This window comes from Podarcis raffonei, chromosome Z (assembly GCF_027172205.1).
Source record: "Podarcis raffonei isolate rPodRaf1 chromosome Z, rPodRaf1.pri, whole genome shotgun sequence".
Taxonomy (NCBI): Eukaryota; Metazoa; Chordata; class Lepidosauria; order Squamata; family Lacertidae; genus Podarcis; species Podarcis raffonei.
The window spans coordinates 5,134,300-5,152,362 of NC_070621.1; the positions used below are offsets into that span (position 1 = coordinate 5,134,300).

At 47.8% G+C, this 18,063-nt stretch overlaps 1 protein-coding gene across 1 annotated transcript in view; it reads left to right on the plus strand.

Moving 5' to 3' along the window:
• The first annotated feature begins 4,927 nt into the window (after nt 1-4,927).
• MEGF9 (multiple EGF like domains 9) overlaps nt 4,928-18,063 on the plus strand; it is a 79,989-nt gene continuing 66,853 nt past the window's right edge. Inside the window, exon 1 of the mRNA XM_053374099.1 lies at nt 4,928-6,107. Within this exon, the coding sequence (XP_053230074.1) occupies nt 5,354-6,107 (754 nt within the window). The 5' untranslated portion in view covers nt 4,928-5,353. The remainder of the gene's footprint in view (nt 6,108-18,063) is intronic.

Consider the following 18,063-nt stretch of genomic DNA (forward strand, 5'->3'; position numbering starts at 1 on the left):
ACACACCACTCGCTGTCTTCCAGACAGGTGAGCAAGAGAGGTGATCAGAGTTCAAGGTCATATCCCAGCCTGCTCTTCGGCAAGATCCTTGGGGCGGGTATCTTGGCAGCTGACCACGCCTCGCCGTTTCTCCGGAAGGCTTGCCCTCGCAAGTTGTCGAGGGCACACCTCTCTCCCTTGAAACAGGTCCAGGTTTTGCATATCTTAAGCAGCAGGAAAATCACCCAGGCACACCCTGGAATCCTGACCATGGTCCATGTGCCCCGGGGCTGTTTTCCTCAACAGTGACAAAGGCCAACAAAGTTGTGGGTGTCTCTCTGGATGTTTGCTGCTGACCTCATACTTTGCCATACTTTGACTTAAGAACTTAAGAGATTTCTGAGCTACAGTTTATCAGCAAGTTTGAGTCTATTCCATTTGGCCTCAGTCCAGATTGTGGGTTTCTTGCCACACTACCAGTGTTAAATTAGTGTTACACAGTTCAAATGGTAAATATCGTCTCTGATGACTTCTGTTGCGAAAGGATCCAAAAAGCAGTATTTTCATTAGGACCAAGCTGATCAAGGCAACAGACTGGCCAAATGTCTGAGTTCAGACTAGATGTTTATATGTGCAGGGGGAGAAGAGTAAATATGCCATCATGGGGGGGAGGGAGAACGCTGTATGTCTACACAGAAGTAAATCTTGTTACATTCAATGGGACTTATTCCTAGATAGGAATTTGCAAGGTGGAGAAGCAGAGCAGTTACACAGGAACATAAAAACACAGGGAGCTATTCAAATGAACAATCAACCTGATTTGCTAACACAACGCTTAAGCAAAGTTTATGCCCTGCTGTTTATTGAACTTTTGCTCTGATTTATTTGTGGGGAGGTTATATGTCATCCTGCTAATCATTTGTTCACACAACACTTTTTAGTGCATTTCCCTGTAACTTTCCTAACTGCCAAAAGTTGCTGGTTTTCTGTTGTTTTTTAAAGTGGATTTGTTGCACCAAAGCCCTTTGATCCCCCCCGCAGGACTTGTCAGGGCACACAGCTACTTGTCCACATGGACAAAGATATAATAATAATGGTGCTCTTTATTTCATAGAAGTAATTATATAATTGTAGAGATGGAAGGGATCCCAAAGGTCATCTAGTTCAACCCCTGCAATACAGGAATCTAAACTGAGGCATCCATGACAGATGGCCATCCAGCCTCTGCTTAAAAATCTCCAGGGAAGGAGATGCCACAACCTCCTGAGGGCAACTGTTCCACTGTCAAACACCTCTTACTGTCAGAAAGTTCTTCCTGGTGTTTAGTTAATCCGTCTCTTCCTACAACAACAAGAGCGAAGTCCTAGAGCCATATAAAAATAGCCCTGCTGGTTTAGGCCAATCTAGTCCAGCATCTCGTCCTCACATCAGAAGGACCTGAGTGCAACAGTACAGAACTGTCTCCCACCAGCTGGTGTTCATAGGCCTAGTAATACAATTCGTAATCAATGCATCACTTGAAAACAGTAATAGCACCCCAAAAAAGTGTTCAGTCTCAATAGCCAAAGAAGAGCCTTTGAACAAATAAGAATTTAAAGTGAGTCAGCATGCTGTGCTTAAACATAATAATTTAGCAGTGCCTTTCAGACAGGATTCTCTGCCAGGATGTTGGTGGGAATCGAACCTGAGACCTTCTGCACGCAAAGCAGTTGCTCTGCCACTCAGCTATGGCCCTCCCCAGAGAACGTTTCTTCACCTAGGCGTTGCTTCTCTGCTTCTTCCTCAAGCAACAGAATCTGAAGACTTCTTGGGCAGGCACGGGAGTGCTTATCTTTTGAAGCCTCTGCTCACACTCCCTTGCAGAATTAGAGCTAATAATAACACATTGCTGGCACCACACACCCTGGAATACTTGATAATTGGTCCAAGTAATTACTGCATCTTCCCACTCCCACCCTGTTTCTGATTCAGATACCTTCTCTACCCAAAAGTGTGTGCATGGACTACCAGCACCCTGCAGGAATTACCTCTTCGTCTTTTTCTTCTCTTACCAGAGTCCCTATATCAACTACTGGCACATCTTCCCTCTCTCTGACCAGGCTCTGTTTGCTCTGGTTTTCATCATGCTTGGTAGGAATTTTCTGAACACCTTTGTGAACACTGATCATGTTCACTGGTCAGCCAGCCACCCAGCTAGTAAATATGAACAATCAGTATCTTGAGCACATCTCACTTGGGGTAGCTTTGTCAGAATAGCATGAGACTCTTAGGACTTAGCTACACTCATCAATTACATCGTTATAACTGAGCTATGTGACAACAGATGGTGCTGCAGGGCAGTGATCCATTGCCAATATGATTTTGCCTTGAGAGCTTTTATAGTGTTTTGGGTTTTTGGCTTTTTAAAAATCAGTGTAGATCCAACTTTACTCTCAGGGTTATGAGTTTGAGCCCCATGCTGAGTGAAAGATTCCAATTCTACAAGTCTATGAATCTATTACAGTGGTACCTTGGTTAAGAACTTAATTCATTCTGGAGGTTCGTTCTTAACCTGAAACTGTTCCTAACCTGAAACACCATTTTAGTTAACGGGGCCTCCTGCTGCCGCCACACTGCTGCTGCGTGATTTCTGTTCTCAGCCTGAAGCAAAGTTCTTAACCCGAGGTACTATTTCTGGGTTAGCGGAGTCTGTAACCTGAAGCATCTGTAACCCGAGGTACCAGTGTAATCTAATGGGTCATTACGTAAGCCAAATTAAAATGGGTACCTGCTTGCCCTAGTTGTACCACTGAACATAAACTTAAACTACCCCAACAAATTACTATCCATCCAGTGTGTGGATGCAAAGCTCCATCACTCTACCCATGGAGAGGTGGGAACTGGGACCCTGTGTAGATGAATATGCCCTACTCAAACCCCTCTCTTCCAATGCAGATGCTCCCACCTCCAGACGTGGATTTAGGGGAGTGTGACTGGTTCGCCTGCACTGGGTGAGCCAAGAGGGCACCGCAGGAGGTGCCACAACAATGCTGAACACCGGAAGGTGAGATGCAGAGGAGGAGCGATGAATTTTGCCGTTGCACAGGGTGCCGCTGAAATTTTAAAGCCCAAAGTCCTCCATTGCCCAACCTGGCTGCAGTGACCTGGCAGGACAATAGATACAGTCGTGTCTCCAGGAATGACGCATGTGGAAGCCATCCTGACACAGCTGTTGTTTCTCTGAATATGGTGGTGTGGATGTGAGGCCAAGGACAGCCCAGCTTCCCTAGAATGATTGCTCCCACGAATCCAGAATCCCTGGCATTACAGGTGTGCAGCCCCATTCTCTATGCCACCCCATCCCTGCCAGGTAAGCAACAGTGTCGCCAATATCAGAAGGGTGACTCTGCCTTGCCACAAAGGCCACTATTGTGTGGCTTCGTCAGCGGATCTGCTTCCCATGCCCCCCCCCCCCGTTTAGTGACACCTTATATTAAATAGGATCTTAACACAACCCTTATGATTGGTCTTTACTTTCTCTGGCCCATTCTGTGAGGAGCCTGCACTGTGTGTTCCTGAATGAGTCACCGTTCTGCATTTGCTGTCCGTTTGGTAGGAGCACTCTGAATACTTTTGGGCACACTGGCAATGTTCGCTGGCCAGCTGGCCAGTAAACTCCTAAATTCTTCTTACATCAGCATCAATGATTTCATGAATGTATTGGCACATACCTAAATCTGCACCAGAGACCCTCGTCGCAGATGCTTACACCTGCTGAACCTCAACATTCTTTAAAGAAGACAGAATTACAATTAGAATGGCTATCTGTCCGCTAACAGTGCAACTCTGCGCTTCAAAGGCTTACAGAAAGCAAGAGGATTGCGAAATAGGTGCCTTCTCCACAATCGCATCCTGGTCACTGTCTCTTCGAGCTCCTGCCGTCGGGACGGAGATACAGGACGATGAAGACCAGAACGAGCCGTCTTAAGAACAGCTTCTTCTCCAGAGCGATCTCGGCCCTGAATGGGAAGCCTGGACTTTGAAAGTCATCTAATCTTCCTTGCTGTACTATACTGTATTGTTTAATTAGTGTTTTTATGGAGCAGTCAAGTAATTTCGTTGTCCCCGAGAGGCGGCAATGACAATAAAGATATTATTATTATTATTATTATTATTATTATTATTATTATTATTATTGTTGGCAGGAATCAGAGCTTGATGGATGCTTGCCTTCACACCATCGGAAGTCTTTTCTCTTTTCTTTTCTTGCGAGGAATCCTATTCGGAATAAGGGAATTTTCCTTAAAAAAGGGAAAACGCTGACAGCTATGCTTAGGTTGTCTCCCACCTTAGTCCTGCTCAGAGTATTTGGTTAGGCCACGTGCAGGTGCACTCTAACAAAATGACATTATTAAATATTCTGAGACAGGGCAACAGCTCTCCATACGGGTTTTCTCTGGCTGAGCTCTACCCGAAATAAACGCGTTGAAATTAATTTCAGTAGGCCTGCTCTGAGGATGCTTTGTGCCAGGACACTTGCCGCCGGTTGGATTCCCGCTTCTCCTCACCCGCGACCACCCTTTAAAGTGCTTAATGCAAAAATGAGCGAGGATGGAGGTGGGTTTGAGGTAAGTAGCTCTGAGGCTTAATCCTTTGTTCGCTGCTGCTGCTGCAGGTTCCCCCTTTACTTGTCACTCTGGACGCACAATGCAGGCAACTCCGCCACCTCTACATAAGCATGTTGGAGAATATACATAGAGCGAGAGAGGCGCGGAGGGTGGAGAGACGAGAGCTTGCGCACCCGAGCTTCCCCCGATTGGCTGGGCGATGCACAAAGACTCGGAGAGTCGCCATGGTCACGTGGCCCTGATGGCTTCCCATTGGATCCCGCGCACGCCTGTTCCCTCTCTCTCTCTCTTCCCCCCCCGCCTCTCTCTTTCCACTTTGTGCGGTTGCTGATTTGAAAGGGGGAGGAGGGAGAAGGAGCGGATCCGGCCGCGGGAGAAAAAGCAAAGGGGTGGGGGACAAAAAATATATATACAAAAAAAGGAGGGAGGGGAGAAGGAGCTCGGCGTGAGGCTGCTTGACAACGCGGGAAGGAGGAGGAGGTGCGGGGGGGGGACAATGCCATGGTGCCTCCTCCCGCCCAGCTGCTCTCTGCAAGCCGGTTCTGTGCCACCGCCAGTCCAGGCGTAGGAGCGCAAAGAGACACCCGGCAGCCGCAGGCGCCGCCTCCTGGGAAGCGAGAGTCTCTGCGGGGGGGCTGTTGGTTGTCAATGGCTGGCTGACCCCCCGATCCCCCGATCCCGGTTGTCACAGCCGCGCGGGCGAGCGGCTCCTGGCGCGGCTGAATGGGCGCGCGGGTGGATGGCTAGCCGGCCAGGCGGATGGAGGGATGCGGGAGACCCTGCGCGGCAACATCACCATGAGGACCTCGCCGCGCCGCCACCGCGACCTCGGCCGGCTCTCCCGGCTGCTGCTGCTCCTGCCGCTCTGCTTCACGTGCGCGCTGGCCCTTGACTCGGGGCCGCGGAGCGCCACCGCCGGGCCAGCAGCAGCCGCAGGAGGAGGCGGCGGCGGCGGCGGGTCCGGCTCAGACGGAGGGTCCACAGCAGCGGCATCGCCTGCCGGAGAGGTGCGCTCCGGTGCGGGAGCCGAAACGCCGTCTCTGCTCTCACCTTCGCCGGCTCCTACTCCTCTTCCCCGATCCCCTCTTCTGCTTCCCCCGCCGCCTCCTTTTGCGCCCTCGCCCACTACCCCGCAGCAAAACGGGGGCGAAGAGGAGGAGGAGGAGGAAGAAGAAGGGAACGATCTTGGTTCCTGGGCGGCGGCGGCGGCAGAAGCAGGCAACGCAACTGGGATCCAGCCCACCTTGGCGCCCCCCGATGACCCCCCAACCAAGCCTGCCGCTACTGCGGGAGCGCAAGGGGGCAGCCCCTCAGGCTCCGAGGCGCCGAGCCCCGGCAACGCCGCCTCGGCGGTAGACGCGGCGTCCTCGCTGGTTCCGCCGGCTCCTTCTCCAGCCTCGGCGTCCGCGACTCCCCAAGAACCGACCCTCAGTTTCTGGTCCAGCAGCGTCCCCACCGCCGAGCCCTCGTCGCCTTCCGAGGAGGAAGAGAAAGAAGATCTGGTGGCCCATAGTGGGATAGGTGAGTGGAAGTAGATCGCTTGTGGGTGACACATGCGCATGCTAAAAACAAAAAACGTTTTGTATGCGGAGAACTTACACTCACAGGAGACACGTCGGGATGAATGGACACGACTAACTTAGGCCAGTTCATGCCCATGGGTCTGTTCTGAGTAGTACGTCCTTGAACACAGCCAGTGCCATTCATAAGTCAGTTTTATCTTGAAGTCCAAGGGTCCAATGTAGATGTGGTTCCCAGGTAACCCTACCTATCCAGCTTCGGCAAAGGAACCTAGTCTGATATTGTAGAGTTGGAAACGGTGCAGTAAAATAGCAAGCGAAAATCATTATGGAGCTCCAGCAGTCCCCTGTGTAGGAAGGTTGCAAAGGTTTGGGGTTTGTTTTTAACTAAGGGTGAGAGGTGGGGGGCAGAAGATTATTGCTGGTGTGGTGAAAGTGGCTGGTATTCTCATAATGCTAGAACCCAACAGGAAGCTGAATGTTGGGAGATTCAGTACAGACAGAAACAATGACTTATTCTCAACAGTTAAACCATTGAATTGGCTCCCACAAGAAGTAGTGATGGCCCACAGGCAGCTTCAAAAAAGGGGACAGGGCATGGAGGGATGAAACTATCCTAGGAGCCTCATAAGATGCCTTATATTGAGTCAAGCCATTGGACAATCTAGCTCTGTAATGTCAGTACTGAACGGCAGCAGCTGTCCAGGATTTCAGGCAGGGGACATTCCTAGTTTTAAGGGGAGGTGCCAGGGATTGAACCTGAGCAGGTAAAGCAGATGTTGGCTTGCTGAGCTGCAGCTGTTCGCTCAGTGGCTACTCACTGTGGGGGCTGTGTCTTACCTCCACTGTCCGAGGCAGGCAGGGTGCCTCTGACTACCAGACAACAGCAGCAGAGGTCTCCTGCTCTCCTGTCCTCTTGGGGAAGCAGGATCCTGGGTTAGGAAGGCCTTCGGTCTGATCCAGCAGGGTTCTGCCTATGTTGTGTTGCCTGTGACTGCTCTGTGGATGCTCGTTTAGAGATCGTGCTGTTACTTGTCCTGAGCCTCAAGGCTAGGGCAGGATAGAGGCACCAAAAGGAGGGGAGATGGCTTGATTTGTTTCCAAAGGCCCCAAGACCTTTATTGAAAGACATTCCTATGTGTGGACTAACATTTCAGGAAGAGGGAGGGTCATGCACCCGACTAATGAGTCAAGGTGTGATGCCATCACAGTTGGCACCATATTATTAATGCCCCCAATATTAATACGAGTAGTATTTGTATTAATGCTACTATTGTTACTTATTTGTCATTATTACTTCATTTCAACAATTTGGGTTCAATGTATCTTTCTACTTATAGGCTTGGGATAGACCGCTGTCCTCTGTTATTAATATTTATTAATTGTTGTAGAGACTATTGTTATAGAGACTAGGGAATAAATTGTTGTCACCTCCTATTAATATGTACTACAATGTGTTCCTTACTATTGTTTCTACCATTGGTTGTCAGGACTTTTTTGGGAGGGGGTATAATCTCTCTTTCTTCTCCTCATGCTCCTCCTTGTCCTAAGCTAGGGATAAATGTTGGTCCCCTATTATGGGAGGCAGTTGCTTTCTGGTTTTTCTGGACCAGTTCCTCAGATAATAGATCATTTTGTGGAATGATTTTTTTAAGGATGCTCAAAATGGCAAAGGCAAGCAGCAGTTGTAGCAGCTGAAAGCAAAGAAGGAGAGTAAAATGAGAAGTGGTTAAAAGAGGCATGGAGAGAAATGTCTTCTTTGTGGGTAATATATTGATGGTGTTTGCTTGATGTTGGCCTTTGTCCTTGTCTATATTTTGAGGATTTGCACCATTTGCAGCATATTCTGGCTACTTCTAATGGCTGGTGGTCTCCAGATGTTTTGGAGAGCAGTTCCCATCTGCCCCAGCCACCATTGGAGCTCCCTCCCAAAACATCTGTAGGATACCAGGTTAGTATAAAGGTTGCACTAAAGCAGTTCTCCCTGTTCTGTTGCATTCCATGGCCTGGGGTAGGAACAACTCATAAACACAAGTGCAAATATTGTGGGGTGTTTTTAAATGAATTGTTAACTTGAGACATAAGGATGGCCTGAACTTTAAATAAACTAAAACATTTAACAAACCCACCAGAGCTCCAGCATCCTAGTCAATCTTAATCAGCTAGATCAACCTCTTAAGAACTGCTTTAGTGACTTAAAAGTTGGCCCTGATTAATCAAAACAGTGTTGGTGTAATAGGTGGTATTCAACATTTTTAAGGGGAGTGGCCATAGCTGAGTGGTAGTGCATCTGCTTTGCATTTGAAGGGTTCCAGGTTCAGTCTCTGGCACCTCCAGACAGTGGCGTAGCGTGGGTTGTCAGCACCCGGGGCAAGGCAAGTAATTTGCGCCCCCTAACCCATGGATTTGCGCCCCCTAACCCGTGGATTTGCGCCCCCTAACCCGTGGATTTGCGCCCCTAACCCTAACCCCCAGATGTTGCGCCCGGTGCGGCCGGCCCCCCCTGCACCCCCCACACTACGCCACTGCCTCCAGATAGAACTGAGGGAGACCCTCACCTGAAACCCTGGACAGCTGCTGCCTGTCTGTGTAGATGGTACTGAGCTAGGTGGACCATGGATCTAGCTCTGTATAAGACAGTTCCCAATGGGTGATAGTCAACTAAGCTTTACTCAAGAGTACACTCACTGACATTAATGAACATGGCTAAGTTAGGTCCATTACTTACAATGGGTCTGCTCTGGGTAGTATTCAGCTGAGTTTTACTTTGCAGAAATAGGATGCTTCTTTCTGCCTGCTGCCCAAATTTTGTGTGTGTGTCATACAGTCTGAGACATGTAACCAGGGACAAGTGCATTAGTCATCATGATGGTGACATTTTACCCCCCACTGTCGGAGACAGTGTGCCTCTGATACCAGTTTCTGGGAGTCACAGGTAGGGAGAGTTGCTGTTGCACTCATGTCTTGCTTGAGTTGGCCTCTGTGTGAACAAAGTAATGGACTAGGTGGACCCTTGGACTGACCCAGCAGGGCTCTGTATATGTTCTTATAAAGATACATTGCCTTCCCTGCAGTAATGGAGCAATCCTAACTTTCCTTGTTGGGGAAAGGCTGGAGCTCAGGGGTAGGACTTCTGCTTGGCATGCAGAAGGTCCCAGGTGCAGGTAGGACTGGGAATGGTTCTCACCTAAAACCCTAGAAAGCTGCTGCCAGAGATTGTAGGCAGTCCTGAGCGACATGGACCAATGCACCTTTTGCAAGGCCAAAATTTGGCACCCTCTGCTTCTCACCTTTCTGTTCTTCTCAATTCACCCAGTCCCCAGTGTGGGGGAACCGGTTGCGCTGCCCTAAATCTGCCTCTGGCACAATCCTGAATGTGCCTACTCAGAAGCAAGCGGTGCTGAGTTCATAGGGACTTGATGCTTCCAGGTCAATGGGTGAAGGGTTGCAACCAAAATCTTGTTTTGCCAGGAGTCAGCTCTAGTTCAAATTGCCCAGTTCTGTAGCAAGATACTAGAAATGCTTCCTCAGGTGGATTCCAGGACCAGAGAAATGTGTTTGTGTTTTAGGCTACAAGGACTTGCACAATGGGTTGCATGAAACTGAAGCAGCTGGAGAACTGTATAATTTCTCTCTCTCTGTGTGTGTGTGTGTTTAAAAAAATGTTCTGCCATTCTCTGATTTTGTTATGATAATGATATTGATAACAGTATCATATCTTTTCATTAGTAATGCTTGACATAATAAAATACCCTCTGACATGTGCATGGCTGGATGTGGCTTAACTGTACACAAGAAAGGGTCACGTCCATTGCTCCACCCACGTTCTGCCTCTGGCCCTGCTCACTGCTGCCATGTGGCCCCTGGAAGTTTGCCCAAGACGGAATGTGGCCCTCAGGTTGAAAATATCTCCCCACCCCCAAATGAAAAGCTTCCAATACCTATTAGTTCATATCGGGTTGAGAGAAGATCCTGCATCTCCCCTTCCCACTGAAAAGAAAGCCTTGGAACTTGGCTGTCTTACCTGCCCACAGACTGTCTCACCAGAGTGGTGCATGCTCTGGTTATCTCCTGCTTGGACTACTGCAGTGCACTCAACATGGGGCTACCTTTGAAGGTGACCTGGAAACTACAACTAATCCAGAATGCAGCAGCTAGACTGGTGACTGGGAGCGGCCGCTGAGACTATATAACACCTGTCCTGAAAGACCTACATTGGCTCCCAGTACGTTTCTGAGCACAACTCAATGTGTTGGTGCTGATCTTTAAAGCCCTAAATGGCCTCGGCCCAGTATACTTGAAGGAGTGTCTCCACCCCCATTGTTCAGCCGGACACTGAGGTCCAGTGCTGAGGGCCTTCTGGCGGTTCCCTCACTGCGAGAAGTGAAGTTACAGGGAACCAGGCAGAGGGCCTTCTTGGTGGTGGCGCCCACCCTGTGGAACATCTGAAGGCAGCCTTGTTTAGGGAAGTTTTTAATGTTTGATGTTTTATTCTGTTTTTAATCTGTTGGGAGCCACCCAGAGTGGCTGGGGAAACCCAGCCGGGTGGGTGGGGTATAAATATTAATAAATTATTATTATTATTATTATTATTATTATTATTATTATTACTACTACTACTACTATTACTACTACTACTACCTAAGATCATCCTCTGAGGCCCTTCTTTGTGTGCCTCTTTCACAAGAAATCCAGAGGGCGGCAACATAAGAACAGGCCTCTTCTGCAGTGGCTCCCTGTCTATGGAATGTTCTCCCTAGGGAAGTTTATCTGGAACCTTCATTATACACCTTTAGGCGCCAGGCAAAAACGTTCCTTTTTAACCAGGCCTTTGGTTGATTTGATTTACATCCTATGCCCTTTTAAAATGTGTTGTGTTTTTTTGGGGGGGGGAGGTTATTGGGTTGTTGTTTTTATTTTGATTATGTATTTTGTGGTTTTATATTTTGATTTCATTCTGTGAACCACCCTGAGACCTCCGGGTATAGGGCAGTATATTAATCATCATCAAGTTTGTGAGCTTGCTATCACTAGATGTGGGGCCAGACCCTAGCTTAGGTGTCTTTACAAGGGGATTAGGCAACTTTACATAGAATGTGTCTATCAAGTGCTGATGGTTCTTAAATGGCAAAGCCAAGCCTCCAGATTTGGATGCAGTCTATCTCCAAGTGCCAGCTGCTGGAGGGGAAGAGCAAGCGAGAACTGTGCCCTTCCTGTTCTGCTTGTGGGCTTTCTCAGAGACAGCTGGCTGGCGATTGATGGTAATAGGATGATGGAATAGATGGACCAGATTTTGCTGACCTGGTGCCCATCAGATATTTTGGGTGACAATTCCCATTGGCTGATAGGAGTTGCAGTCCAAAACATCTGGAGGGCATCAGGTTGGTGAAGGCTCAGATAGACCCTTAGTCTGATCCTGGAGACTATTTCTGTGCCTTGCATCCCATACCCATTTGCCTTGCCTGTGTTCTATAGCCTTCTAAATGTATGCGTAAAAGAGGGGAAAGGCTAAGCCATTTGCCCTTGAATTCAAGGAACCCAGCAGGTGCTTTGATACTGACTCATGTCCGCAAGCTACTGATTCCCCCTCTCCCCCATACAGGCTCAGCTTATGTTCATGGAGACTGCTGGACAAATAATTGCAAATCTTGTATTGAGAAGTTATTGGTTTAAGTGTGGCGGAGAAAGGGAGAGGTATATTTATTAAATTTGAATCCTGTTCTTATGTGGGCCTTGGAAGTGGTCTGCCTTTCCAGGGGCTGACCAGGTGCATACCTGCTTAGTTTCAGTGATGCTACAACAGCACCAGGTGTGCCTGGATTACTACTGCACCCAAGGTTACGTTGCCAAGGAACCTTTGCAGATGGATTCTGAGCCACTGAGTCAGTTCCAAAAATAGTCTCCACGTGTCCTTAGCACCGGCAAGGCTGCAGCAGTGTCAACTGCTCCCAAGTGAAAATTAAAAACGCCACGTGGAGCAATGAGGACACCCTGTTCAATAGTTGAGGCCCTTCTCTGGATGCTGTCTCTGAGTAGAGGCCGAAGTTGGTGACACAAGGTGGGGCCTTTTCAGTGGTGGCTCCCTGTTTGTATAATACTCTCCCCAGAGAAGCATGCCTGTCATCTTTGTCTATTGGTGAGCACCACACAAAGAATATTTTCATTTGCCCAGGCTTTGGCTCTTAATTTGAAAGGTGGTTAGTTATGTTTTCAGCCTCTTGACTTGCTTTTCTTTTCAGTGGCGTGAGCAGGATTTTCCATTTACATATTTATGGGTGACCATTTTTAGATTTTTCTTCAAAATTAGATTTTGATTGTTTCATATGTTACCTATCTTGTCATATTTTTTAAGTTGCTTTGAGACTCTTCAGTGAAAAAGTGATGACTAAATACAATAGAATACACACACACAAACAAACACACAAACAACAATATTTATTGCACCTTTCCTCCGGGACAACAGACGTGGGCTGCCCCATCCCTTTTTATCCTAGCCTTTGAGGTAGGTTAGCCAGAAAACATAAAAAGAGCCTTCTGGATCAGGCTGAAGGGCCATACAGTGGTACCTCGGGTTACAGACGCTTCAGGTTACAGGCGCTTTAGGTTACAGACTCCACTAACCCAGAAATAGTTCCTCAGGTTAAGAATTTTACCTCAGGGTGAGAACAGAAATCGCACAGTGGCAGCGTGGTGGCAGCAGGAGGCCCCATTAGCTAAAGTGGTACCTCAGGTTAAGAACAGTTTCAGGTTAAGAAAGGACCTCCAGAACGAATCAAGTTCTTAACCCGAGGTACCACTGTATGGTTCAGCATCCCATTCTCATGATGACTGACCATATTCCTCTGGGAAGCCTGCAAGCTGAACATGAGCAAAGCAGCACTCTTCCCACCTGCAGCTTCCGGCAGGGAGCATTGGAGGCAGAGAGAGACTGACTGGCCTGTGGTTATCCAGGGAGTGCCTGGTTGTCCCTAGTCCCTGACTGATACAATACCAGCTTTTCCCAACCTACAGCCCTCCAGGTGTTTCTGGCCTACAGCTCTCATTGTCCCTGATCATTGGCTATCCTGGCTGATAGGAACTGGAGTCTCATAAGTGCCCCCATAAATCCTGCCTCTTTTCAGTCAGCCCCAACCTGCCTGCCCTCTTCCTTACACCCAGGCCCGGAGGTGGCACTGCTTATCTTTTCCTCCTCTTCAGTCTCAGTGTTGGCTTCCTAGAAATCAGCAGGGAGGAGCATGGCTGCAAACTTCCCACCTGCCATGGGCTCTGACTCCGCCTACCACTGGTGATCACTGTTTAATAGAGATAAAAACATGTGAAAGGGCGGAGCGTTTGGGCAGCCAAAGAGGAACATTGGGTCTTGGAAGCTGCTTTCCTCAATACATGATGCAAGATGGAAATGAAATGCATTTCAAGCATTTTGTGCAATAACGAATTCAATGCACCAGCATTGCAGCTTCTCAAACTTTTAAAGCCATCCAAGATAAGGAAGACAGTCTAATTCAACTATGGGGTGCAGCGCTCATCTCAATTTTCAGGCCAAGGGAGCCAGCGTTTGCCCACTGACAGCTTTCCGGGTCGTGTGGCCAGCATGACTAAACCGCTTCTGGCGCAATGAGACACCATGATGGAAACCAGAGCGCACAAAAGCGTGTTTACCTTCCCGCCACAGCAGTACCTATTTATCTACTTGCACTGGTGTGCTCTTGAACTGCTACATTGGCAGAAACTGGGACAGAGCAACGGGAGCTCACCCCATCGTGCAGATTCGAACTGCCGACCTTCTGATCGGCAAGCCCAAGAGGCTCAGTGGTTTAGACCACAGTGCCACCCACTCCCCTATATATATATATATCCCACACACATGCTGTATAATATTTGAAGGGATATATTCTCCACCTGCCCTGACCCTCTTTTGGAAGACCTGGACCACTTACATAAGGCAGTATGGGTAGAGAAACATCTTACTTTTCATCAGAAGCCTAGGAAATGACAGGTTATATATAGGATCATAAGCAAATTGCAGTTCTTCACAAAAAGGGGAGAGCAATGTGGATTTCAGCTTATTTTGAAGCCTCGGGGGACCAAATGATCAAGCGTGGGCCTTCAGGAATTTATCTCAATTTTAGATTTGTCCAGAATTGGGGGTGGGGAGCTGTCTTCTGCATCATACTGGTATGTGGATGCCAGTGGCCAAGGGCTGGGAGGAGCTCTCTGGGATAGCTAATAAGAACGTCAGAAGACCCCTGCTGGGTCAGGCCAAAGGCCCATCTAGTCCAGCAGCCCGTTCTCACAGTGGCCAGCTAGATGCCCAAGCAGGACTTAGGAACAAGAACCCTCTTTCCTCCTTTGGTTTCCTGCCAGTGGTATCCAAAAGCATTAGTGCCTCAGAATGCAGAGCTGCCTTGTAGAAGAAGGGTTTAGCTTATAACATCTGGACTTGCTTTTGGAGCAATAAAGGGCTCACCAGAGTAAATAGGGTCTCTGGTAGCAAAGTTAGGACCTGAGACCCTGCCAGAGGTGAAGAGTATGTTGCTAGAAGGACCAATGGTCATGACTTGGCGTAAGGCAGCTCCTTATACAACTTCACTCAGCTTTCCCCAACCTGATGCCCTCCAAATGATTTTTATTCCCATTATCCCTGACTTTTGGACATGCCATGACTGATGGGAGTTGGAATCTGATAAAATCTGGAGAGGCATCATATTGTGGAAGGCTGCCCTAGGTCAAAAGGCATTTCTTTGCCATGCAAAGCAATAACGTTTAAGGCTTGTTCACATGTTACACTGTACACGGGTACAAGATGTACAAATGTTTGCATCGTCTTTACATAATAGTTGAGCTGTGCAACCATTTCCCACGCTCACTGAACATTACAGGAGAAGTATTTCAGTACGCAGCTTAACGATTCATGTATACAGATAGTATACTTGTTGAATATGGGAACAGCCACACACACACACACACACACTCTTTGTCATATATAACAAACATCTGTGCATTCACACTTGATATTATGGTTCAATAAGCCACTTGACTGACCTTGCAGTTCCCAGAAAACATACATAGAGAATGAAAAAAACAACAACCACAAAATGTGCATATATGTACACCTTGCAGTGAGCTGCACTTATGTCAGTATTTTTCACCACCTGATTTCCATTGCAAAAGCATTTTGATACATATTTAAGGAAATAACTTTGTAATGTGTCAGGAAGCTCCCTGCTACACTTTAAAATTGTCTCTGCTGCCACCAGTGAGGATGTCTCAGCAGCAGAAGCATTTTCTTTCATTGATCTTGGTTGTTCCTGAGATTTATAACCTGCCTTTCATCAAAACGGCAACTGAAACCCACAAAGGGTTTCAGATAGCATTAAGAGCATAAGAAAACACATCACCTGTTACTTAAATGATAGCAAAAAAAAGAGGCTAGGTGGAGGCATCAGGGAGGAGCATTCCATAAGCTGGCAAAGAGCAGGAATCTACCAAAACGTTCACCAGTAGCTAGGTAAAAGGTGTATCTTTTGCTCTGGCCAGAACACAGAATCAAGAAGTCTCCTCCATCCTTAGGAACATAGGAAGTTGCCCTATACCACCCACCCTTCCATCCATCTAGCGGTCACTCTTCGGGATTTCATACTGGCAACATTCCAACCCCTTGAAATCCAGGAATCTCAACAAAAGCATCCATGACAGATGGCCAGCCAGCCTCTTAGGTGCTCAACCAAGGAGCCTGTGTGCCTGGAGAAATGCAAAGACTCTCTGAGTTTCTAGGGTGACTTCAGAAGCACAGGGAAATGGCAGGGACACTCTCTGATAGCCTTTTCCAACTTGCTTCCAACTTGGACTCCCAGTTGCCCCAGGCACAGGCCCAGAACGGTGGGGGGGGGGAGCATATGGGCCACTTGGCCCGGGCCTCCAATTCCAAAGGGCGCCTCAGTCAGCATATTCACAATCGCAGGAGATGCACTGGGGCGAATGCAAGAAGTCAAGAATTCGCAGAAAAGAAAGCTAGGAAAGCATTTTTAAATGTAAATACTTAAAATAATTCCATTCCCTATGTATTTTTAAAAAGCACTATTGTACATCTATATTTTCCATTTTGTCTTTATATGCAGATACGGTTCAAGCCTTGAAATAAAATTATTTGTCAGCATAACTTTTGCAAAAATTATTAATATACTTACTTATTTATAAGACTTCAGTTATCCCCAGGGTAAAAAAAAGGGGGTGCACATTATCTACCTGGCCCAGGCCTCTGCCTGGCTCTGCAAGGCCCTGCCCAGGCAACATGACCAATGGTCAGGAATTAAATTAAAACCACAGGATCTGGAAGCTCCTTCTATGATCCTCATCAGTACTTCTTGCAGGGAGTGGAAGCCAGGGTGTAGCTAGGATTTTTGCTGGTGCAGGGGGGCAGAACGAACATGATTGGTCAGTTAGTTAAGTATTTCTATTGTTTTACTTGATGGCGGGGGGGGGGGCAGCTGCCCCCTGCCACCCCCCGCTATGCCCCTGGGTGGAAGCTCCCACCCCTGTCTTCAGCTGGGGAGGAGGGCACGGGTTTCTTTCTCACATTGTTGCAGGGCAGTGAGTTCAGTTCAGACCACAAGTCCGCATTAAATACTGATTCAATTGTATTTTTATTGCTTCCTTTTATTTCTCTTTTCACATTTTATTCTCTTACCGTTTGCGTTTTGTGAGATGTTGCATTGTAATATGGCAGAACACGATAAAGGAAGCTGTAGAAAAACAATTAAAAACCATACAGCTTCTTTTAGCACAGCGCATTGTGATTGCTGCAACAAGTAGAAAAATCATGAAGTAATCCACCAAGTTCATCAAGTTGGGGGGTGGGGGTGGGGTGGAGTGGAGTGGACAGCATTTGGGAACCACTGTGAAATGGTACCGTCCCAGCAGGTCTTTGCCTTGTGACAGTTCAGGTCTCTGTGTTTGTGCCAACAGCAGCCAGACAGATTATTCATCCAATGCAGAGGTTGGGGAAAGAGGCATCTTCCACTCATGCGTTGGCCCACAAGACTCAAGGGAGGGAGGAACTGAAATCGAAATGTCAGAGTCACATAAGCAGGAGCTGTTGACAGAGGCTAACACAGGAATCAGCCCCTGTGGCGATGCTTGATCAAGGCAAAACTGGGAAACTGGATCTCTTAGCCTCCTTGTAACATATTGCTACTGTCTCTGAGCTTCAAAGTGTTGGTGCTGACCTTTAAAGCCCTAAACGGCCTCTGTCCTGTATACCTGAAGGAGCGTCTCCACCCCCATCGTTCAGCCCGGACACTGAGGTCCAGTGCTGAGGGCCTTCTGGCGGTTCCCTTGCTGCAAGAAGCCAAGTTACAGGGAACCAGGCAGTGGGCCTTTTCGGTAGTGGCACCCGCCCTGTGGAACGCCCTCCCATCAGATGTCAAGGCAATAAACAACTATTTTACTTTTAAAAGACAAATGAAGGCGGCCCTGTTTAGGGAAGTTTTTAATGTCTGATGCTGTACAGTGGTACCTCGGGTTAAGTAGTTAATTCGTTCTGGAGGTCCGTTCTTAACCTGAAACTGTTCTTAACCTGAAGCACCACTTTAGCTAATGGGGCCTCCCACTGCCGCTGCGCCGCCGGAGCATGATTTCTGTTCTCATCCTGAAGCGAAGTTCTTAACCCGAGGTAATATTTCTGGGTTAGCGCAGTCTGTAACCTGAAGCGTATGTAACCTGAAGCGTCTGTAACCCGAGGTACCACAGTATTGTTTTTAGTATTCAGTTGGATGCTGCCCAGAGTGGCTGGGGAAACCCAGCCAGATGGGCGGGGTATAAATAATAAATTATTATAATATTATTATTATTATCGTATTTTTCGCTCTATAAGACACACTTTCCCCCTCCTAAAAAGTAAGGGGAAATATGTGTGCGTCTTATGGAGCGTATGCAGGCGGGAGGCTCTGCTCGGCGCT